Source organism: Ailuropoda melanoleuca, chromosome 11 (genome assembly GCF_002007445.2).
Source record: "Ailuropoda melanoleuca isolate Jingjing chromosome 11, ASM200744v2, whole genome shotgun sequence".
Taxonomy (NCBI): Eukaryota; Metazoa; Chordata; class Mammalia; order Carnivora; family Ursidae; genus Ailuropoda; species Ailuropoda melanoleuca.
This window is the reverse complement of record NC_048228.1, coordinates 109,243,676-109,269,398: the sequence shown is the minus strand read 5'-3', so window position 1 is coordinate 109,269,398 and position 25,723 is coordinate 109,243,676. Positions and strand designations below refer to the sequence as shown.

The 25,723-nt window shown below is 44.1% G+C and overlaps 1 protein-coding gene across 1 annotated transcript in view; it reads right to left on the bottom strand.

Annotated features, from left to right (window-relative positions):
- Positions 1-25,723, bottom strand: part of POLN (DNA polymerase nu) — a 150,804-nt gene that overhangs the window by 90,677 nt on the left and 34,404 nt on the right. The window contains 7 exon segments of the mRNA XM_034670987.1: positions 789-884; positions 1,195-1,278; positions 13,569-13,633; positions 14,319-14,379; positions 16,141-16,209; positions 19,031-19,188; positions 24,395-24,507. Coding sequence (XP_034526878.1) covers positions 789-884; positions 1,195-1,278; positions 13,569-13,633; positions 14,319-14,379; positions 16,141-16,209; positions 19,031-19,188; positions 24,395-24,507 — 646 coding nt within the window.

Genomic DNA, 25,723 nt, shown 5'->3' with positions numbered 1-25,723 from the left:
TGTCAAGCGCAGAGCCCAACTCAGGGCTTGATCCCACTGTCCCAAGATCACGACCTGAGCTAAAATCAAAAGTCGAGGAGCCCCAACCCACTGAGCCACCCAGGTGCCCCTATACTCTGCCATTGTGACAGAGTAGACCCTCGCTCCTCCCTGTTTATACAACAGGCTCCTCTCAGAGGAAAGGTAGCTCAAATTTTCTAAAATAAATTAGGGGGACGCCTGGGTGACTCAGTCGCTTAAGTGTCTGCCTTCAGCTCAGGTCATGATCCCGGGGTCCTAGGATCAAGTCCCGTACAGGGTCCTTGCTCAGCGGGAAGTCTGCTTCGCCCTCTGCCTGCCGCTCCCCCTGCTTGTGCTCTACCCCTCTCTCTCTCTGACAAATAAATAAATAAATAATCGTAAAAAAAGAAAAAAACCCTTCCACATCTATATTAAAAAATAAAATAAATCTAGGAAAGGAGAAGACTGACAACCTTCCCCATTTCTAGCCTCTGGCAGCCTCTAGTTTCTAAGAGGCTGTGATTGGATTGACAACAATTTGTTTTCAGAACAAAATTCCACCTAATTGTCCTTTGCAGAAAGTGAAGTCAGTGGATTGCTTCTGGAAAACTGTACTGTCTGCCTCTTTCTCACGGTTCATACTAGGAGGGCAGCCTTGCGGGGAGCACCTCATGGGAGCACCTCCCGCACAGCCCACTGCAGGGGGCACGGATGAGTCTGAGGGTGACTCGCACGTGGTGCAGGCGTGTTACTGTCTCAAAAAGAAAGGGGAAAATTTTTGAACTTACCACGGCTTCTGATGTGGACGGGAGTCTCTGCAGCCCCGTTCTGGGAAGAGTCTCCCTGGGACTCAGCAGGGGCAGCTTTAGCTTGCCGAAGAGGACCTTCAACAAAGCAGTGACATGTGATGAGCGGGTCTCAGATCTGAGAGAAGCTGAACGTCACTACCACAGCCGCAGAAGGCCCACCCAAGTAGATGCTACAAACACCCAAATTCTGATTTCATACTTTTCTGGGATTTACAGGCTTTGAAGGAATGAATCTCGATGTGAGAAAACATGGGGAACTTATATACTTTCCAGATGATCAACATAAAAGAATACTTATAAATTCAAAACAAATCACTCTTTAACCCCTGCTTCTTAAGCAGATTTTATTAAAAAAAACAAAAACAAAAACAAAATTTAGCTTTACCTCTCGAAGTTGATTATTACTTGTTATAAGAAACTGCTCTCCTGCAACAAAATGGGCTTCTTGCTCCAACTCCTTGAGACGAGACTGTGAATGGGAACACAAAATCTCACTAATGTTTTTCACAATGTAAGATTATTTAATTTGTTCATCAAACTGTTCCCCAAAAAAGTTCTTACAAAAATAAAAAATAGCCTACAATTTACCAAAATAGACATTAAAAATATATACTTTGACTCATAGTGGGAAACTTAGGCTCATGGAATCATTCTCTCCAAACCTAAGGAAGCAAATGAAAGAAGCAAAATAGGAAATAACATAGCAAAATAAGGGAAAGAATGAATTCTCCAGGAATATTACTACTAGAAAAGGGATCTAGCATCATACCACAAACTCAAAAGCATCCAAAGTATCCCAAGGTAAAGGAGGCAGTACCAATGACCTCATAGGGCCCTCCCACCCAGCAGAGACAGCAGCCGCAGGGGACACCAGGGACCATGCTCTGAACAACCACACGCAACCACACGGGACACAGCCTGGCTTGAGGGGTGGGAGGTACGGATGGTCTAGGTGAAAAAAAACCTAACCGTACCCTATGCAACGGCTGACACAGTGCGGAGTGGAGCAGAGCTGAATTTATAAGCCTGTGGCCCCCTTGCCACTTCTGTCAGAAGAAAAGTAGAAGGAAGTCAGGACTTAAAAATGTAATTATAAAAGAAAACAGAGAGCAGAGGCTAACCCAACCCACCATGGTGAAATATCATCTGTTTTCTATCCTTCATCAGATGAGGATGGCCTTGAGGCTGAAATTTTGAAAGAAGTTACAAAGAAGGTCCGGTGAAGTTAGGAGTAGGACAAGTCTGATACAAGAAAACAGTACCTAGGCGTAAAGAAGAAGCCAGAAACACTTGCCTCGGTTAAAGTTTGCCAAAACTCAGTCATCAAAGAAACAAGTGAGAAAAAGGAAACAAAAGAACAGAGCATTAAAGGACAGATAACGGGTCCCTTCAGGTATAAGCTGTACCTTAGGGAACAAAAACTCCAGCCATAAACTGTCTGAGCTTCCAGTTAAAATGGCACAGTAACCTTGCATATTAACGCACCCCTCGCGTTCAGGCACAAGAAGAAATGGATAAATATAAACAGAGAAAAACAAAAAGACAGTTTCTTAAAAGAAACAAAACAAAACATAAGCCTCTCTTCAGAGCAGGGATACATACAAACTACAAAGCAACAGGCAGAACGAGGGGGCAGCCCAGCTGGGCTCTGGGGTCGGCGGCCAGGCCGGGGGCCCCCGTCATGCCACGAAGCGGGGACCGCAAGCCCTCTGTTCATGAGAGGAAGCTGGGCCAGCTTGTATCAGTTACCTGCTGCCACATGACAGACCAAACACACTTCCGTGGATCAGCACCTTGGGTGGGGCTCAGCTAGGTGCAGGTGCTGGCTGCGTGGCCGCATGGGTAGATTCATTTCAAATTGCCACCTACTCAAAAATTACGTTAACTGGCTTTTTCTTATTGATAGGAGTTCTCTATTATAGTCTACACAGGAGTCCTTTGTCATACGCATGAAAGTACAACCAAAATCCCAGCAGGGTTTTTAAAAAAGCAGATCAAAGAATTTTATATGGCAATGCAAAGAACCTAAGACTGGACAATACCATATAGAAGAAACACAAAGATGGAAAACATGCCATAGGGTATTAAGACATATTATTACAAAGCTACCATAACTAAGGCAGGGCAGTATTAGCACAGGATAGACAAAACAACAACAACAACAACAAAACCCACGAAACAGAACAGAGTCCAGAAAAAAATCCACATTACACGGTGTTAAAATCAAACACACATGGAGCCTTGAAAATTCCCTAAGCAGACAAAACCAGTGTAGTCCGACAAGCAACGCTTCGTTTAGTCTATTCTGCAAGATCGCAAGAGGCTAACTTGATCTGGGTCACTTCTTGCTTATGCCTCTGAAAATCATAAGTGAATCTCAAATTGTGCCCCCCAAATCCTAATGCAGTAGTCCACAACTGTGAAGAATAACCAGCCCCTGCATCCACACCATAAAAGTTGCTTTATAACAATAACCCTCTGAGCCACACTCCATGGCCTCGTTTGAGTGCTCCTGGTTTGTAAACTGTCTTTTTGGCGTGTGCACAATTAAGTTTTGAAATTACTACTACAGTGCTTCACTGGTTTTACTTCTGTTTTTCTTTGAACTTTTGACAGCAGTGATCTTACTTTTGACACAGATGCTACTGTAATTCAGTAGGGAAACAATGGTACTTTTAATAAACTGAAATAAACAGAAATCAACTTGGAGAAAAAATCTTAACCATACCTAATACCATATAGAAAAATTAATGTGAAATGAATGGTAGGCTTAAAATAACACAGCTTATAGAAGAAAACATAGAAGGACATCTTTACTAGAAGGCAGACAAAAGATATCAGCACATAAAAATTCTTAAACATTTAAAAAAATGGTTCACTGGACTTCACTAAAATAAAGAGATTCTGTTCACCAAAAAATACCACTATTAAGAGAGTGAAAAGATAAGCCATAGACACAGACTGAGCTGGAAAGTATTTTATGTTCTATGGGCCACATATGGCTCCTGTCACATATTCCTCTTTATGTGTTTGTCTTTTAAAAATTGTAACAACCACTCTTAACTTGTACGCCATATAAAAATAGGCCACAGGATGGATTTGGCCCACAGACTATTGTTGGCCAAACCCTGGACTGGGAGAAAGAATTTTCAATATATATTAAAAAAGACTTGCATACAGAATGTATTGCAAGGACTCACATACAGAATATATAAAGAACTCCTATGATCAATATGAAAAATTCAGTTAACATAAATTTCAAAATGGGTGAAGTCTTTGCAAAATTGATCGCAAAAGAATACATCCAAAATGCCATCAAGCATATGGAAATGTCCTCAATATAACTGATCATCCAGGAAATGCAAACTAAATCCACAATGTAAATCCACACAATCCATTGTAAATGTACAATGACAGACCCACCAGAATGTCTAAAGTGAGAAAGACTGGCAGTGTGCGCTGGTGAGGATGTAGCAAACGGGACTGGAAAAGGTCATGACCAATTCCAAGAGGTCTTTGGAAGTACCAATCATCTGCACACACCCTGTGATCCAGCAATTCCACTTCCAGATAGAAAACCCAGAGACAGGAGCACTCACATCCACCACAGTTTATGCACATGAATATTCACAGCTGCTGTGAATACAGTGCCTACCAATGGGAAGGATGTAAAGAAGCCAAGACACATTCTTAAATGGGTGTTACACAGCAAGTTTTATTGGAACCCATGTCTGCTAAATTCACCAACCAAGCAAATCCCATAGACAGAATGTGAGCAAAAAAAGCCAGAACCAAAGAGCCCACACTGTGTGGTTCCATTTACGTGAAGCTCAAAATCACTTGAGTCAGATGAATGCCTCTTTCTGGGGGTACAAACTAGGAGGAGACAGGAAGGAGAAGACTTCTGGGTGCTTGAAATATTCTGTATCTTGCTCTGGGTGGAGCCACATGCATAGGTATATATGTAAAAACATGCCAAGTTATTCGCTTATAATTTACACCAAGGAGATTCTGGGAAGATGGCAGAGTAGGAAGCACCTGTCGGTGCGAAACAGCCTCCCACCTGGACCACAGTGGCAGGGGCAGAAACCATCGGATTCAATAGCCATTTTGAATGGAGGAATCTGTTGAAGGCTTGTAACTTCCAGGCTTAGAAGGTAAATTGCAGCTACTTGTGGTCCATTTCAGCTCTCAGCACAGTAGCAGCGACCCATCCCCATCTTCCACCCCCAGCCACATAGCAGGCAATCATCCACCTATTTCTGGAACAGTGTGCAGAAGCCAGGGTGTGCAAAAAACCCCAGTCCTCCAAATAGTGGGGATCTGGGCTCTGACTGCTAATTTTAATAACACAGGTACAGACCAATAGGCAGGCAGTTGTTGTTGCCCCTCCTCACATTGTTGTAAGACCCTCTCCCTCCAGCTGAACAGACTTTCAGGGGAATTAAAGGGCCAGCACCCTTTTACATCCCCCTTCATTTTTCACTTTTCCTCCCTTTGGGATCCAGAAATTAAAGACAAGGATGTTTGACTACTACTGCTTACTCAGGGAAAATTAGAAACAGACTGTATATGCCCAGGAAAGATCTTAGAAAAAAACATGAGAAGACCTTAAGTTTGCTCCTCAGGCTGATCTTTAGCACAGAGATAGCCTACATCAATAAAAAACCCCAAAACAAAAACACTAACACAAAACAGCAAACCCTGTGGTAGGGGGAGAATATGATTTCCAGACCTACCACATTATCAGATTTGAATGTCCAGTATTCAATAAAAAATGTCAAGGCATATGAAGAAAAGCATCCCATTCAAAGGGAAAAACAAAACAAAACAAAACATCAACAGAAACTGTCCCTGGAAAAGACCCAATGGCAGATCTACTAGACAAAGACATTAAAACAACCGTCTTAAAGATGCTCGAAGAACTGAAGGACGACGTGAAGAAAGTAAAGAAAACAATGTGTGAGCAAAATGCAAATAATGATAAAGAGAGAGAAAACCTAAAAGGAAATAAAAAAGAAATCCTGGAGCTGAAAAGTACACTAACTGAAAGAGAAAATTCCCTTGGGGGGGTTCAACAGCAAATTTGAGCAGGCAGAAGAAAGAATCAGTGAACTTGAAGATAGGACAATGGAAATTATTGAGACTGAGGAACAGGCAGAAAATAAATTGAAGAAAAGTGAACAGAGTCTAAGGGACCTGTGGGACACCATAAAGCAGACTGGCATATGCATTGTGGGCATCCCAGATGGAGGACAGAGAGAAAGGGGCAGCAAAAATATCTGAAGAAATAATGACTGAAAACTTCTCAAATTTGATGAAATACATGAAAATGAACATCCAAGAAGCTCCACAAACTTCAAGTAAGAGGAACTAAAAGAGATCAACACTAAGGCACATTATAATCAAAGTTTCAAAAGACAGATGATGACAAAGTTTCAAAAGACAGTTCAAAAGATGAACAGATAATCTTGAAATTAGCAAGAGAGAAGGGTCAACACATATAAAGGATCCTCAATAAGGTCAGTGAGGCAGATCTCTCATCAGAAACTATAGAGGCCAGAAGGCAGTAGGCCAATATTTTCAAAGTGCTTAACGGGAAAAACTGTCAACCAAGCATCCTGCATCTGGCAAAACTGCCCTTCAATGTTGAGGGAGAGACTGAGACATTCCCAGATAAAGAAAAGCTGAGGGAGATGTGATCACTAGCCCTGCCCTGGAAAAAATGCTCAAGGAGTACTGCAGGGTGAAATGAAAGGATACTAGAAAGTATCTCAAAGCCATATGGAGAAATAAAGATCTTAAGAAAGGTGAATGTGTGGGCAGTTATATAAGCCAGTATTATAATAACAATCTGTCACTGCACTTTTTGTTTTCTCCATACTTAAAAAAAAAACAATTATGAGTGTAAAAGCTAGTATTACTGTAACTTTAGTTTATAACTCCAAGTCATGTTTCCTACATAATTTAAGAGACATATTAGTTTATGTTTGGGGCACACAATGTATAAAGATATAATTTTGTGGCATCAACAACTGAAAGGGGTGGGGACGGAGCTGTAAAGGAGCAGAGTTTTTGCATGTTATTCAAGTTAAGCTGTAATAAACTCAAATTAGAGTGTTATAATGTTAGGATGTTAAATGTCATCCCCATGGTAACCACAAAGAAAATAGCTATAGAATATACACAAAAGAAAATGAGAAGGGAATTTAAACCATTCACTACAAAAAAAGCAACTAAACACAAAGAAGACACTAATGTAGGAAATGAGAGACGAAATATCTATAATGCACATAGAAAACAGCATAATGACAGAAGTCAGTCCCTCTTTATCAGTAATTACTTACATGTAAATGGATTAAACTCTCCAATCAAAAGACAGAGATTGGCAGAATAGATAAAAACACATGATCCAACTATATGCTAAAGAAACAAACTTTAAATTCAAAGATACAGACAGGTTGAAAGTACAAGGATAGAAAGAGATATGCAAATAGTGACCCAAATAGACCAGGGATGGCTATATTACTATCAGAAAAAATAGACTTTAAATCAAAAATGGTTATAAGGGACAAAGGATGACATGTATGTGATACATGCAGCAATTGTTGTACAACAATTATACACATTTACACACCCAATGACAGATGATCAAAATATATGGAGAAAAAACAGAACTGAAGGGAGAAATAAACAATTCTACAATAGTTGTTGGGAGACTTGATTACTCCACTCACAACAACGGGTAGAACAACCACAGAGAAGGTAAGGAAACAGAAGACTTAAACAGCACAAGAAACCAACCAGATCCAACAAACATACAGAGCACCACCCAGCAACAACCACACACATGCACAGGGGACATTTTCCAGGACAGAACATACGTTAGGCCACAAATTAAGGCTCAAGAGATTTGAAAAAATAGTTATTATACAAAGCATCTTCTCTGACTACAACAGGATGAAGTTAGAAATCAATAACCAAAGGAAAACTAGAAAATTCATGAAACTGTGGAAATTAAGCAAATTATTTTTAAACAATCAAAGGATCAAAGAATAAATCAAAAGGGAATTTAGAAATTACTTAGAGATGAATGAAAATGAAAATACAACATAACACAACTTATGGGATGCAGCAAAAGCAGCAATAAAGGGGAATTTTATAGCTATAAATGCTATAAATATTATAAATATTAAGAAGGATCTGAAATCAATAACTTAACTTTACAACTTAAAGAACTAGAAAAAGAACAGACTAAACCTAAAGGCAGCAAAAGGAAGATAATAAATATCAGAACAGATAAATGAAATAAATAGGGAAACAATAGAGAAAACCAATGAAACCGAAAGTTAGTTCTTAAAGAAAAAAGAAAATTGACAAATTTTCACTAAATGGACTAAGAAAAAAGGAGAAAACTCAATTATTAAAATCAGAAATGAGAGTGGGGACATTATTTTACAAAAATAAAAAGAATTACAAGAAAGTAGTATGAATGTACATCAACAAATTGGATAACCTAGATGAAATGGATAAATTCCTAAAATCACAAAACCTATCAAAATTAAATCACCAAGAAACAGAAAATCCGAATAGTCCTATAACTAGTAAGGAGACTGAATCAATAATCCATCTCCCAACAAAGAAGAGCCCCAGATCATTAGCTTCACAGGTGAATTCTACCAAATATTTAAAGAAGAACCAATACCAATCCCTCATACACTTTTCCAAAAAAATGGAGAGGAGGGAAGACCACTTCCTAACTCATTCTATGAGATCAGCATTACCCCGATACCAAAACCAAACAGAGACACAAGAAAACTATAGACCAACAACCCTTATGATTATTGATGCAAAAATCCTTAACAAAATACTAGCAATATATTAAAAGGACTATACACCCCGACCAAGTGGGATTTAGTCCTGGAATGGAAGTATGGGTCAATACATTAAAACTGATCAACGTAATATGCAACATCAACAGAATGGAGGGGATAAAAAAAACATACAAGATCCTGTCAAAAATCATTTGACAATATTTAACACCCTTTCATTATAAAAACACTCAACTAACTAGGAACAGAAGGGAACTACCTCCACATAATAAAAACCATATAAGAAAACCCACAGGAAACATCATACTCAATGAGGAAAGACTGAAAGCATTTCCTCTAAGATGACGGACAAGGCGAGGTTGCTTGCCTTCACCATTTCTATTCAACATGGTACTTCAAGTTCTGATCAGAGCAATTAGGCAAGAAAAAGAAATAAAAGGCATCCAAATTGGGACAGAAGAAGTAAAATTATCTCTGCAGATCATATGATTTTATGTGTAGAAAACTCGAGTCCACACCAAAAAAAAAAAAAAAAAAAAAAAAAAAACAAAAACNAAGAAGAAAAGCAAAAACGATAAACAAACAACTTTTAGAACTTTGAAACTCAGCAAAGTAGCAGGAAACAACATCAACACACAAAAATTGGTTGCATTTCTACACATGAACAATCTGAAAAGGAAATTGTAAAAACAATTCCATTCATAGAAGCATTAAAGAGAATAAAATACTTAGGAATTAACAAAAGAGGTGAAGGACTCATACAATGAAAACTATAAAACAGTGCTGAAATAAATTTAAAAATAAATAAGTGGAAACACATCTCATGTTCATGGATTGGAAGACTTAGAAAAACTACTCAAAGTGATCTACAGATTCAATGTAATTCCTATCAAAATCCTGAAGACCTTTTTTTCAGAAATAGAAAAATCCATCCTAAAATTCATACGAAATCTCAAGAGACCCTAAGTAGCCAAAACAATCTTAAAAAAAAAAGAAAAAATGTGGAGGACCCATACTTCCTGATTTCAAAATTGACTACAAAGCTACACTAATCAAAACAGTGTGTACTGGCATAAAGACAGACAAAGAGACAAAGAATAGAATGATGAGCCCAGAAATAAACCCTTGCTTATATGGTCAAATGATTTTTGACAAGCATGCCAAGAACATTCAATGCAGAAAGTACAGTCTATTCAACAAATGGTGCTGGGAAAACTGGACATTCACATGCATAAAAATGAAGGTGGACCCCTATCTCACATCATATACAAAAATTAACTCAATGGGGCGCCTGGGTGGCACAGCGGTTAAGCGTCTGCCTTCCGCTCAGGGCGTGATCCCGGCGTGATGGGATCGAGCCCCACATCAGGCTCCTCTGCTATGAGTCTGCTTCTTCCTCTCCCACTCCCCCTGCTTGTGTTCCCTCTCTCTCTGACTGTCTCTATCTCTGTCGAATAAAAAGAATAAAAAAAAATAAAAAATAAAAATAAAAAAAATAAAAAAATAAAAATTAACTCAAAATGTACCAGGGACCAAATGTAACACCTACAACAATAAAACTCTTAGAAGGAGACACAGGACAAAAGCTTCACAATATTGGATTTAACAGCTATTTCTTGGATATGACAACAAAGGCACAGATAACAAAAGAAAAAATTTTAAATTGGACTACGAAAATTCAAAAATTTTGTGCATCAAAAGACACTATCAACAGAATAAAAAGGCAAACCATAATGGGAGAAAATATTTAAAAATCATGTATCTGATAAAGAATTACTATCCAGGGGCAACTGGGTGGCGCAGTCGTTAAGCGTCGGCCTTCAGCTCAGGGCGTGATCCCGGCGTTATGGGATCGAGCCCCACATCAGGCTCCTCCGCTATAAGCCTGCTTCTTCCTCTCCCACTCCCCCTGCTTGTGTTCCCTCTCTTGCTGGCTGTCTCTAACTCTTCAAATTAAAAAATAAAGAAAGAAAGAAAGAAAGAATTACTATCCAGAATATGTAGAGAATCCTAAAACTCAACAAAAAAAATTAGCAACCCAATTCAAAAATGGGCAAAGGACCTGAATAGACATTTTACCTAAGAAGATACACAGATGGCCAGTAAGCACATTAAAAGAGGATCAATATTACTAATCATTAGGGGAATGCAAATCAAAACTACAGTGAGATAGCACCACCTCACACCCATTGGGATGGCTATTATAAAAACAAAACAAAACACTCAGAAAACAACAGGTATTGGTGAGGATGTGGAGAAAGTACACTTATGCACTGTTAGTGGGAATGCAAAATGGTACAACCACTGTGGAAAAAGTACAGTAGTTCCTCATAAAATTAAAAATTACCATAAGATCTAGCAATTCACCTTGGGGTACATACTCAAAAGAACTGAAAGCAGGGCCTCAAAGAGATATCTGTACACCCATTTTTATAGCAGCATTACTCACAATGGCTAAAACATGGAAGCAACCCAACTTGCTTACATCCACGGGCAGATGAATGGTAAGCGAAATGTGGTACATACATTCAACCTCGAAAAGGAAGAAAATTCTGCAACGTGCTACAACAAGGATGAATGTTGGAAGACATGCTAAGTGAAATGAACCAGTGACGAAAAGGTAAATTCTGTGTGATTTGACTTACGTGAAGTACCTAGAGCAGTCAGATCATAGAGACAGAAACCATAATGGTGGCTGATAGGAGCTGGAGGGGAGGGGAGAGCAGAAAGTGACTGTTTAAGGGGCACAGAACTTCAGTTTTACATTTCTGGGGATGGATGGTGATCATGGCTGTACAACCATGCAAATGTATTTAATACCACTGTACTGTCTAATCAGAAATGGTTAAAATGGTAAGTTTTATGCTAAAAGTTACACTTCATCACAATAATTAAAAATATTTGTATTATGCACTATATGCAATTTCTTTCTCAAAAATACATGAAAAGAAAAAATCAGGTGGATTATAAACCTAAACAAAGGCTAACAAAAACAGCTTTTTTTTTTTTTTAGAATATATTTATTTATTCGACAGAGATAGAGACAGCCAGCGAGAGAGGGAACACGAGCAGGGGGAGTGGGAGAGGAAGAAGCAGGCTCATAGCAGAGGAGCCTGATGTGGGGCTCGATCCCATAATGCTGGGATCACGCCCTGAGCCGAAGGGAGACGCTTAACCGCTGTGCCACCCAGGCGCCCCCAAAAACAGCTTTTAAACATAACACATGAGAATACTTCATGAGCTTGGCATAAGGAAAGCTTTCTTGAACAGCATACAAAAACCACTAACCATAAGGACAAAGATTGGTAAATTACGCTATATTAAAAATTAATGAATTTCTATTTGCCAAAAGACACCATTAGAAGAGTAAAAAGGTAACACAGAGAGGGAGAAGGTATATGTAACAGGCTTGTAATTGGATTATATCAAGATGTCCTATAAATTAGTAAGGGAAAGACAGAGCCCTCCATATAAAAATGGGTAAGAAACCTGAAAAGATATTTTACCCAAGAGAAACTCCTAATAGCCAATGATGATATGAAAAGCTATTCCATCTCGTTAGTAGTCAGGAAAATAGAAATAAAAGTCATAACAAGATACCATTACGTCCCCGCTAGTAGGGCTGCTCCTAAAAGCCTGGTGTTCCCATGGAGGTGAGGACGTGCAATGGCAGGACCCTCTCCATGTGTGCTTCTGGCGGTGTGACTTCGGAAAGCAATTCAGTGCCCCTTACTAAAGCTGGGGAGACATGCTCAAGGGAGCAGCGTGGTTTGTAAGGGCTGCAAGCTGGCCACACCCCAGATGCTATCAGCAGTGGAACAGGGGGTGTGATGGAAGACTAAGTACCAAGCGACATGGGACATGGGTGGAGCTGAGACTCGGAGGCGGAGGGACAGCAGTCAGAGGACCACTAACTCAGAGTTCCAAAGAAAAGCCAAACGCACCATTTAGGCACTGAGGTCAAAAACTGCAAAGGAGGGGCGCCTGGGTGGCACAGCGGTTGGGCGTTTGCCTTCGGCTCAGGGCGTGATCCCGGCGTCATGGGATCGAGCCCCACATCAGGCTCCTCCAATATGAGCCTGCTTCTTCCTCTCCCACTCCCCCTGCTTGTGTTCTCTCTCTCGCTGGCTGTCTCTATCTCTGTCAAATAAATAAATAAAATCTTTAAAAAAAAAACAAAAAAAAACTGCAAAGGAAACCAAAAGCAACAACACAGTGACTCCAGAAGTCAGGGCAGAGGTTACTTTTGGAAGCAGGAAGAAGTTCTGATAGAGGAAGGGCACACAGGGCTTCCAGAAATTCTACACTATGACCTACATGATGGTTATATCAGAGTTTCCTTTAAAATAACTTACGTGAAACATTTTAATGCATTTTTCATGCATCTCTATGCACCCTCTGTATTTTTAATTTTTGGCAGAAAGTTTCCTTCTTGCTTTTTAAAAAAGATTTTATTTATTTGAGAGAGAGAGCACAAGCAGGGGGAGCGGCAGGCAGAGGGAGAAGCAGAGTCCCCTCTGAGTGGGGATCCCAACATGTGACTCGATCCCAGGACCCTGGGATCATGACCTGAGCCGAAGACAGATGCTTCACCAACTAAGCCACCCAGGCACCCTGTTCTTGCTTTTTCAAAGAACCCAAGAAAGCCACGAATTACCCTCACCAAACTACAGGGGGATGTCCTTGTGAGAAGAGCCTGACTTTTGAGAAGCCGGAGGGTCCATGAAACCCCGTAAGTGCCGTGGAGCGAGCGTCCAGCTGCCATGCCTGTTTAAAGCCCAGCAGGGCCTGACGCTCCCCTGCACACGTCAGAGACAGGAGGCCTCGGCGTCAGTCTGGCATGAGTGAGGAAAGGAGGAGGAGGGGAGGAAGGACTTACAGGCAGAAGAGAGCTAACCGGCACCACGGCTCTGAAATAAGAACTCACCCCCAGAAGTGCTGAAGTCCTCTCCATTTCTTCTCGGTCCACCTGAATGCTGTGGCTTTCCATCACTGTGATTCAAACACGAAAGCAGATGAAACTTGCACCAATGAGTCATTTCTGTGAAAGGCTCAAGGGCAAGGACAATAATGACAGCGCATGCCATGTCCACCTCGACCGACTGTCCATGAGGGTCAGTGCTGGAGCCCAGCAGTGGCGGTGGTGGGGATGCGCCCTGGCCAGCCACATGGGATGGAGTCGCCTCAGGCCCCGTGGGCTGCAGAGCGCTGGGCCAGGTTCAGCTCCCCTAGTGCCCAGCAGGACCTGGGCAGAGTGGTGACTAAGAGGCAAAGGCAGAGGAGGGCCCTGCACCCCTTGTCCTGGGGCCTGTCCCGAGGGTGGGGGGGCTGACAGCACGCCACCAGAATGAACAACTGCCATACAGAACACACCACAGGCTCATCCCACACTGCGACTCCCAGGAGCATGGGGCTGCCGCTTGGCCAGGGTACCCGGCAGAATCATGCGGTGCAAAAGGGATCCCATGTGACCAGAGGTCAGAACCTTCTGGTCCTTCTAGGTCAAAAGGTGATGCTATCCAACCCCTCTAGTTACAGAGAGGGAAATAAAGGGCTTGCTCCCTCTTAGTGCCCACATGACACACTGCCTGCCCTAATAAGAGAGAAACAGCTGCCCTCAAACAATGTCAAGAATTCCCTAGAAACAGGGCTGTCCATCATCTTTACGGTAGCTTACCTGCTAAAATTGGTATCAAAGGAAGCTCCAAGGTACAAAATAGTTGCCATAAACCATAAACCTGTTTTGTAGGAAGAAATGATACCAATGTTACTTTTAAATTATTTCTACCTGCTGAACAGCCTACTTGATTGCACTGAGGTGGAATTCGGCAACTCCTAAGTGAGAGGTGGCTCCCCCCCAACAGCCGCCCTTCCACCGTCCTCCTTCCTAGTAAGACTCCTATTTCCTTCAAGTATCCTGTTTCGTTACCAAGACCTCGTAGAGATATTTAGAAATATCAGGTAGGCTAAACCCCACTACCAATTTTCTTTAATCTTTCTCATTTTTAAAAAATTTTAAAAAAGATTTTATTTATGTATTTGAGAGACAGAGAGCGAGCATGACTGGGGAGGAGTAGAGGGAGAAGCAGGCTCCCCGTGGAGCAGGGTGTCTGATGTGGGGCTGGATCCCAGGACCCTGGAATTATGACCTGAGCTGAAGGCATGAGACCTTAACTGACTGAGCCACCAAGGAGCTCTAATCTTTATCATTTTTAAGTATGATGTAGGTATTTTTAGACTTTCAGCTTTCCATTTTAACTTCAGAATAGGTTTACTGAATTCCCAAAAGTGTAGCTAGAATTTTCATTGGTTTTTGCATTGGCTTTATAGATTAGTGTGGGGAGAGGTGAAATCTTTATGAGGTCACCTCCTCCAAGAGTATGAAATGTCTCTGCTTTTATTCAGACCATCTCCATGCCTCTTCTCGGGGCTTGTCATGTGTGTCCCTTCCTGCTGCCATCTGAAAGCCTTTGGCTTTGCCTGTGCCTCTGCTGTGCTCTCGCCCTGCTCCCCCAGGCCCCGTGCCCTACACTTTGCCCTCGGGGAAGGGCAGACGTGCTCCAGGCCACCACCTGGCTCCTCCTCAGCTCTTGGGCTGGTTTTGCCCATTTGCAGCAGTAGGGGAGGGAAATGGGCTTCCTCTCTCCCGCTGGACCCTTCCCAGCAGCCCACAGTCCTGGGCCTATAGCCACTGTGCCTGGTGCCCGGCTCCTGACCGGTAGCCCCTGCAGGGCCTCCACTCTCCCCGGATCCTGGTGACAACTTCCCCTTCAAGCCCATCAGTGGAAAAGCTTCCAGCCAGTGCTTGTCTCCGAGGCTTCTCCATCCCTCGCTGGCCCCCCACTCCTGGCCTCACCTCCGTACCCAGTCCCTTCCTTCAACTCTTCTTGATTGTTCTGTGAATGAGCTCTGCTTCCCAATGAGACTCTGAGTAGAGCTGTGTCCATCTCCCTATTAAACTAAAATAAACGCTCACCTTTTATGTTAACTGCAGCATTAGAAACATTCCAACTGAGGAGCCCATGAGTGGCTTCAGTGGGTTAAGCATCTGACTTTGGCTCAGGTCATGATCTCAGGGTCATGATCTCAGGATCATGATCTCAAGGTCTTGAGAGCGGCCCCGAATCAGGCTCTGCCCACTCAGTGCGGAGTCTGCTGGAGATTTTTTCTCCCTCTCCTTCTGCCCCTCCCCCTACTCATGCTCTCCCTTTCTATCTAATAAATAAATAAAATCCTTAAAAAAAAGAAACATTCCAATTGAATTGGTAGCTTTAAAAAATGCTACAATTGTTAGCTTACAGAAAACATTTTTAAAACTTCAGGTCTTCTCATGCAGACTATCCTTCTATGAGTGACGCACAAGTTAACCTGTCCTGAGAACTCACTGCTCCGTCTCCTGCACACTCAAAGACATTGAGCGTGGATGGGAGTGAAAGACGCTCTTGGGGAACAGTGAGCAAGAGTGCCTGCCAACCTCAAGGTACAGTAAGACGCCTTGCCTTCAACTGGGAACAAAGGCCCATCGTAAGCCTGTAGAGTATCTTCAGGTTCACACGCACATTCTGATTCTTTAAAAGATCAAAAGAATGAAAGATTAGGCAAACTTGGCAGCGATGTATATCACAATCTAGGGAGTGACACAACCCACAAAAATGGGCACTAGCTAGGTGGCACAAGTCTTTCTGTAGCAGACATGACACATAGGTGGCATCACCAAATACCTCAAGCGGGCAAGCTCCCGTGCTACAGAACAGCCTTCTCATTGGGCAAATGCAAGCTACCTGGAGCCTCACATTTTCCCCCAACCCAGTTTTCTCCTTATTATACAGGACCCGCGAAGAAGTGTCCAAGGTACAAAGATCGCACCGTGGTAGAGACAGAACTGCACCCTCCACGCACCCCAGCAGGCTGAGGAGCAACGCGGCCACCCTCGTCATCCGTCCTCACCCGGATGACACCCCCAGAGGCCCTGAGCGTCCTGAGGGGCAGGGCATGAGCCACAGCCCCCAGCATTCAGTCGACTCTCGTCCCCTGAACACCTCACTCTGCCAAATGACTCCCCACACTCCACTTTTGGCCTCAAGGCCCCAAACCAGAGAAACCCCAGGACGAGGAGCCAACAGTGGGCTGATATAGCCTGGCATTTGCTCTGTCATCATCCCTAGCCTTGGCTCTCCCGGACAACTGCTCTGGGGGCACCGTGAGCAGACTGTCCACTCCCACCCGAACGAGCTTCCTACAGGACAGAGCTGACAAAGCGACTCCCACTACAAATGGTTCTCCAGCTGGGACTTCCCCAGGATAAGACTGAGCCCCAGAGTGGGACCGGTACCTTCGTGACAGAGCCCCTGACGCAGCTCCCCCTCCCCTGCACCTTCCTTCCCATTCTCAAGATTCCCTCCCGCTCCCATGCTGCTCCCTCTGCCCAGACTTCCCCTTCATTCTCCCAGGCAATTCCCATCATCTCTTCAGAGTGGCACAATGTGGGCCTGGCTTTCCCCTCCCACCCCTCACGCACTGCATGCCTCCACAACGGACACATTTCTAGCCAACAGGCTTTGAGCACAAGTTCACGGAGGCTGCTTTTCTTCCTGGAGCATGCCGAGGGCCTGCGGTGAGGCAACGGCACTCGGGCAGTAGTGGGACTGGCAGAGTCCACAGCACCATGAGCAGCTGCTCCCACCTGGGTGCAGGGCCTTGGCTTCTTGACAGGGAGAAAACGCACCTCTGCGACTGGTGCTTTGCTCCCTGCCACCACTCCCATTCCTAGACACGCTAGAAAGAAACTAGACTTTAGAGTCAGACACCCACACGGAGCCTGGGTGTCGGTTAAGCGTCTGCTTTCGGCTCAGGTCAGGATCCTAGGGTGCTAGGATGGAGCCCCACATTGGGCTCTTTGCTCAGCAGACAGCGCACTTCTCCTCTCCCTATGTCTCCCGGCTAGTGCTCTCACTCTCTCTCTGTCAAATAAATAAATAAAATCAAGAAAGAAGAAGGAAAGGAAAGGAAAGGAAAGGAAAGGAAAGGAAAGGAAAGGAAAGGAAAGGAAAGGAAAGGAAAGGAAAGGAAGAAAGGAGGGAGGGAGGGAGGGAGGGAAGGAAGGAAGGAAGAAAGAAAGAAAGAAAGAAAGAAAGAAAGAAAGAAAGAAAGAAAGAAAGAAGAAAGAAAAGGAAAGGAAAGGGAAAGGAAAGAAGGAAGGAAGGGGGGAGGGAGGGAGGAAGAAAAAGAAAGAAAGAAAGAAAGAAAGAAAGAAAGAAAGAAAGAAAGAAAGAAAGAAAGAAACCCACGCTTTGAACCACAGCCTCAACTTGACCTTGAGCAAGGTGCATGCACATTGACCTTTCTGAACCTTGGCCTTCTCATCTATAAACTGGGACTGATAGTGCTGAGGTGGGCATGTCCCTGTTTCAGTGACAGTGTCTTAGCTGCTGTTTGAGGAAGTTCCCTCCCCAGCATCCTACGATCACTAGAACTCACTTCCATGCCCTGTCCCCTGGCCAAGGGGCACACATGTGGCACAGTGAGGGACCTCACTGTGGGTCTTCGACAAAGGTGACACGTGGCTCACTGCTGGCCCTGGGGCCTGAGGGCTCACGTTTTCCCACGGCCTGCTACTGCTTTCCCTCTGGGTCTGTGAGCTCCCCCATATTCCTCCGACACATCTCTTAAAATTAAGGGAGAGTGAGTTTCCACATCTGTACCCCCAAGTTCCCATCTGACTGAGACCCTCCCTCTCAGATGGCACAGGATGAAGGGCATGAGTGAGCAGAACTGCCCTAGCCTCAGGGACCGCACGTCACCGGCTGCCCTGCCCTGGTGGCTCCCACGCCACGGCCAATCCTCGCACTCCCTGAGCCCCCTGCACGCTCATCCCACTGTGCTTCTTGTGGGCTGCTGCTGATTTGCAAGCAGGAAGCCTCAGTGGAGTGGCCCAACTCTAGCCCACGATGCTCCCCCTGGGCCACCTCTTCGGGGGCTGGACTCCAGAGCCGTGAGCACTAGGGCTTCTACAGACGCGGTTCCTAACAATTGGGTGCATCTCCAGGACAGGGCTTGGAAAGACACACCTGGACACATGGACCGGGGTGTGGCCACAACCTTGGCCGCAGAGGCGGGGCCACCAGCACTACGAACAGCTCACAGGGCACAGGGCACGTGGCTCTCTGACCCCAGAGGGTCCGTTTGGAAGGATCACACCGTGAACGGACTTCCCAGGAACAGTTTCATGAAGGAACAGATGTCAGGGTAAAAAGCATTTGTGCGGAATAAATAAAAATGAATGTCAGCAATGCTCTTTTTACTACTGGACTGTTTATGCAGTGGAAGAGGTTTCTAGGAAAAAATTGGGGTTAATTAAGGCTGGTAAAGCTTTATCTTAGCACAACTCACCACCACATTTCTTGAGGAATTCCCATATGTGCTGTTCACTTTAACAGAGATGGAGCTTTCAAGGTATTTTGCCACTAAATCTTCAAAAGAGGGCGCAGCATCCCCAGGATCTATGAGCCATGCGGCAATTCTGGGGTCGAGCCCTACAAAATGAACAACTGCAGAGAAAAAGGCCATTTGATCACTCACGGAAACTGAAGAACCGTCCTTTTCCCTGCCCTTACAAGGTTCTCGAGGGTCAAAGTAATAATAATAATAATAATAATAATAATAATAATAATAATAATGCCACCCCCTCAAGTTATGGTGGTGAGTGCTGAAGGGATGCTCCGCCCTTCCTGAGGAACTTGGAGCCTTTGGTACAAGCAGCCTCCAAGACCCAGGTCCCACACAGGCAATCTCCCTGGGGAACTGACCCCAGACAGCCAAAGAGGGGGACTGAACTAATGTGGAACTGGGACCTCAAAAACGTTCAGAGAGGTAGCGGTGAGAACCCCCAGTCACTCTTCTGGCCTCATCTTCCCCACCGGCCCTCCGCCCCTGATCCCCAGCTTTCCGACCCTGCATCTCTCACTGAGATCCTTCCTAAGGAACCCTGACCCCTCTTCAGGGTGTCCAGGAACCCAAATCTTGTGAGTAGGAGAAAGAGCATAAGCGTCTTCATTGTTGAGTTCTGGGGGGTGTGGGGGTGTCAGGCAATGTGTGTGAGGACAGAGACACCTGGCATTTGGGGCATTTCCCTTGATGGGAGGAAAACCCGAGAGACCCCGCCCCCCATCTCTGCTGCCTTGGGATGTGTAAAAAGAACCAAGTACAAGGCCACCCCTGGAGCTTGAGCAGTCACTGCCCCTAAGTATAGTTTTCTCATCCATAATCCCAGGGAAGAGGTTACTGTGTGTCTCTGTGACATATGGGAAGATGCTTTGTGAAAAATAAAAATGACATTTGCTGAATAAGTTTTAGTACCAGAGTATGGTACTAACTAAACATGAACAGAGGAGCTATAAAAGGGGGGGAGGCTGATAAACCAAGAGATAAATCTGAATTCTAAGTGGTTGTGTTTTCAAGTTGCTTTAACATTTTTTAAAAGATTTATTGATTTATTTTAGAGAGAGAGAAAGCACAAGTGGGGGGAGAGGGAGAGAGAGAGAGAGAGAATCCAAGCAGACTCTGCCCTGAGCATGGAGCCTGACGTGGGGGCTCGATCTCACGAGCCTGAGATCATGACCTGAGCCAAAATCAGGACTCGGACACTCAATCAACTGAGCGCCCCAGGTGCCCCAAGTTACTTTAACATTTTGAATAATGCTACATAAAAATAAGAGTTTGCTTTTAAACAAAACTGAAGTCTTAGATCACAACACACTAAATACTATATTTTCTGGCATCTTTAAATTATGTCAGTCTAAGAGATTTATATTTGCCAACACACCCAGTATCGTGACTTTTTTGTTTGATGTCTGGGAAGTCCCTGACGCTGGCAGATTTAGAACCCTGGCTTGGGCAACACCGGCTGGCGCTCTTGGAGCTGCACCCATGTCGGCTGTGCATGACCCAATCCAGCACTGTCTGGCAAAGCGAGCTCACCCAGGGAGACTAGTTCACTCTACTTGCCTTTTCAAAGTTCTAATGGTCCAAAATTAAGGCTCTGCTCACATCCTTGAAAACTCCTGGGGACGGTCTGGTGGTAATGGAAGGGCCTGGGGGCTAGTTCCTGTAAACTCCTCCGTCTCACATCCTAAAGCCCAGCGGGACAAGGTCCGACACTGGGCAGAAAATGCCAGGAGTTGAAAGAGAAATGCCAACAAAACAGATTTAAAATGAGCTAAGAAAATCTGAGAAAATGATAAAAGTGATGAAAAATAAATCAATCAGAATTTAGAAATACTTGGAAATTAGGTGACTTAGAAAACTATAAAACTGAACAAAGAAATGAGAGGGTTCAGGAAATAAAACAAAAAAAAATTTCACAAATAAAAGCTGAACTGGCAATTCACAAAAGCCAATCAATGCAACAGATAATGTCCTTTTTAAAAAAGACGATGGAAAAGAAGAATTTTTTTAAAAAAGAAAGGAGATTGGAAATAGATTCTAGATAAAGTGATAAATATGAAAGAGCAGAGAAGTAGATCCAACATATGAAATGAGTTCAAACATAACAAAAAAGAAAACAACCAGATATCATGTACCTCCTGACAGAAGGACACACTACTACCTAGGGTCAGGGTCGGGGTCACGGCTTAGTCCTGCCCTCCCAACGAGCCGCTGGATCCAACTGCCAATTTACAAGAAATAGAAGAGAAAGAAGAAGGTGTTAAACAGCAAGAAGGGGATACATTTTGAAAAATCCAGATGCTGGGAAATCCTACACAACAAACAAGCTGGTCATATCCACAAAGTCAAAATAATTACAGGAAAATAAAACAGGGAGAAAGAACAGATAGATGAAAAAAAAAAGAAACTTAAGAAATATATCACACCTATCTTGGCTTCGGGATAACCTAACTCTAACTCTTGTATGGATCCCAAGTCACACAAACTGCAAAAAAATAAAACAAACAAGATACTTAAAGACAACTGGGGCAGCACACACACTGACTGGATATCTAATAACACTGAAAGATTACTACTAATTTGTGGGGGAGATGATGATGGCGTCATCTTAAAAATAACCCTCATGTTTCACCACATAATTGAAATATTTACAGATGAATCATATGATGCTTGGAATTTGCTACAAACTAACCCAGGAGGCAGGGGTTTGGAAATGTGAGGAGTTACAGAGGAAAGAAAACCGGACATAAGTTGGTAATTGTTGAAGTTGGTAATGGGTACCATGTTGTTTTCCAACACCGCCTCTGGAGCCCGGCATGCGGGTCTTCTGCCCATAGGTCTCCGGCTCTGCAGACGCCAGCCGGGCTCTGACAGTTGGCACCGTTCTGACACTAGCTGCCGTGAGTGCAAACCCTGCAGGCTAAGAGCTCAGCCTCACAAGACCACCCCGGGTTCATATCCCTCCCGTACCTCCCACCCACCAGCTCGATTACAAATCGGGGTTCCCCCGGCCCCCTTCTCAGGTTCCATAAGTGGCTGGAACGGCTCACAGAACTCCGGAAAGCACCTTATACTAACTAATTACCCATTTATCATGGAGGACACAACTCGGGATCATCCAGACGCAAGAGACAGGCAGGGCAAGGTATGGGGCAGGGGGTGCAGAGCTCCGACCCGCTCAGCCCCCAGACGTGCTCCCCAGCTGGAAGCCCTCCAGATCCCCCCCACCCCCTGTGCAGGGGTTTTATGGAGGTTCCACTGCCCAGGTGTGACAGATGAGATCACTGGCCACTGAGATTGACCGCCCTCCATCCCAGGCTCTGTCCCTGGAGGGGGTGTGGGGGTAGGGGACTTAAAGTCCAACCCACTAAGCCTGGCGTGGTCATTCTGTCCACTGCCCCATCCCGAAGCTGGCTAGGGACCCCCAGCTCCCAGTCCTCTCATTAGCATACACTCTTAGCTCCGGGGATTGTAAGGTCTTAGGAACTATGTGGCAGGAAGTAGGGACAAAGACTAAATATGTATTTCTTATTGTATCACAGGTACTTTTTTACATGTTGGAAATTTTGTACAATCAAAAGAGTTTTTTTCCTTGGGGCACCTGGGTGGCTCAGTTGGTCAAGCTCGGGTCATCATCTCGGGGTCCTGGGATCGAGCTCTGCATCCAGGCTCCCTGCTCAGCAGTGAGTCTGCTTCTCTTTCTCCCTCTGTGATCTCTCTTGCGCTTACTCTCTCTCAAATAATTAAATACAAATCTTTAAAACAAGATTTTTCCAACATCTTATATTTTCAAATATGCAGACAGTTTAAAAAGAACTGTCCAGGGACGCCTGGGTGGCACAGCGGTTAAGCGTCTGCCTTCGGCTCAGGGCGTGATCCTGGCGTTATGGGATCGAGTCCCGCATCGGGCTCTTCTGCTATGAGCCTGCTTCTTCCTCTCCCACTCCCCCTGCTTGTGTTCCTTCTCTCTCTGGCTGTCTCTATCTCTGTCAAATAAATAAATAAAATCTTAAAAAAAAAAAAAAGAAAACAATACCCTGCTTCATTTTAAAAAAAAAAAAAAAAAAAAAAAACCTGTCCAGTGAACCTTCATATATCCACTACCTAGATTCTACAGAGATTTCTGCTATATTTGCTTTGCTACATATCTATCTAAGAAAAGTTTTTAAAAATTCTTATGTTCAATGAGAGACAAAAATGTGTTCTATAGTGTTTTGATGTGAATTATTATTTAATTCCAGTAGAGTTAATACAGTGTCATGTTAGTTTCAGGTGTACAATACAGTGATTCAGCACTTCCATACATGACCCAGTCTTCATCGAGACTCCCCACCTCCCCTCTGGTGACCATCAGTGTGTTTTCTACAGTCAATAGTCTGTTTCTCGGTTTGTCTCTTTTTTCCTTTTGCTCGTTTGTTTTGTTTCTTCAATTCCATATATGAGTGAATCATATGATATTTATCTTTCTCTGACTGACTTATTTCACTTAGCGTAATACCCTCTAGCTCCATCCACATCATTGCAAATGGCAAGATTTCATTATTTTTATGGCTGAGTAATATCCCAGTGTGTGTGTGGGATACACACACACACACACACACACACACCATGTCTTCTCGATGGACACTTGGGCTGCTTCCGTATCTTGGCTGTTGTAAATAATGATACCGTAAGCTTAGGGGTGCGTGTATTCCTTTGAATTACAATTTTGTATTCTTTGCCTAAATACCCACTAGTGCAATTGCTGGGTTGTAGGGTAGCTTTATTTTTAAGCTCCTGAGGAACCTCCATACTGTCTTCCACAGTGGCCACACCAGTTTGCACTCCCACCAACAGTGTGTGAGGGTTCTTTTTCTCCACATCCTCAGCAACACCTGTTGCTTCTTGCGTTGTTGGTCTTAGCCATTCTGACAGGCGTGAGGTGATACCTCACTGTGGTTTCGATTTGCATTTCCCTGATGTTGCGGGATGTTGAGCATCCTTTCATATGTGTCTGGACTTTAGTTTACTTCGCAGGGAGTTTATAAGCTATCTGTGGTAACAACACATCCCATCTGACCATGCTGCGTAAGTCACTTCTATCTTATTTTAAATTACAAAAAGTATATATACTTGCAAAAAATCAGACGATCTAAAACACGGAGGGAAAGCGCCCCCTCACCCTCGGGGCACAAGGCCACACAGCTGGTGCTTTGGAGCCACACTACCAGGTCCCCAGGGTTGTGCCGCCCCTGCCTCCCCAACTCCCATTCTCAGGAGGAATCACTGCTGGAGAGTTCAACTTAAGAGATTATAAAAACTAAAACTTACCATGCTTCCAGCTGCCATCATGACCAAAAAACTGCAGCACTGTTCGCACAAAGTCCTTAGCGTTAAAACAAATAACAGGACATTTACATTTCAGCGTTTGAAACAGCACTTTCCTGGAAAATGAAAAGAAAGTCACTGATTTAGACATTAATTTAGAACTTCTGATCTAGGAAAAAATGTTTTTACTCCTCTATTGACAGGTAGCACTTGCTAGTACTACCTTGCAGACATTCTTCTTCTAGGAGCCTTACGCAGATTAACTTGAATCCTGTGGGAAGGTGTTCCTTCTCTGCACTTACAGAGGACGAAGCTGAGACAGGCCCCACAGCTGTTCAGAGCCCGTCCCTGGGAAAAGTCGCATCACCGCAGACTAAGCCCCGCGTTCCTGAGCGGAGCACACACTCCTTACAGGCTCCCTAGCACGACCCTCCAGCCTGCTCTCCCAGCATGCACTCCGAACACTCTGCCCTCCGCTCACACTGAATTGTCTTTCCTCCACCAGCACATGGTGCCACATACTCTCACACGGGCCACACCACATGCTGCATTCTTTTTTTTTTTTTAATTTTTATTTATTTATTTATTTATTTATTTATTTATTTATTTGACAGAGAGAGACAGCCAGCGAGAGAGGGAACACAAGCAGGGGGAGTGGGAGAGGAAGAAGCAGGCTCCCAGCGGAAGAGCCTGACGTGGGACTCGATCCCAGAACGCTGGGATCACGCCCTGAGCCGAAGGCAGATGCTTAACGACTGCACCACCCAGGCACCCCCACATGCTGCATTCCTGCCTACAATTCCCCTCCCAGGATTTCTGCCAACTGCCCCTTTCCCCAGGCAGGGAGTTGCCCCTCCTCTGCTCCTTCTCTACTCCTGTCCATGTACCAGTGGCAGCCGGGATCACATCTGTACCGTAATGTACCTTGAAAGTAGGCTTGCTGCATTGCACCGCAAGCTCCTTGGATACGGGGTTTGTGAGAGTCATCATTTACTGAACACCTACCATGACAACACCATGCTAAACACTTCAAAGGACCGGTACACTGAAATCTCACCACAACCCTGTTAGGCAAACACTAGGTCTACTCTGAGTCTCAGAGTGGTTAAGCAATTTTCCCAGCAAGACCCTATCTTGCCGATGCCAGGGGCGCACTATAACCTTTCCTTTATGGTAACTCTGTATTCACACGTTAATGCGGGACAGCAGGAGCGCACTCAGCTCTGTACACTGAGGCAACAGAGAGTTCGAGGCTGCTCAGCTTGCTCCACAGGCATTTGCACTTTGTGTGGTTTCACGTGGCTTTCCGTGGAAGAGGGGGCCCAGCTGGTA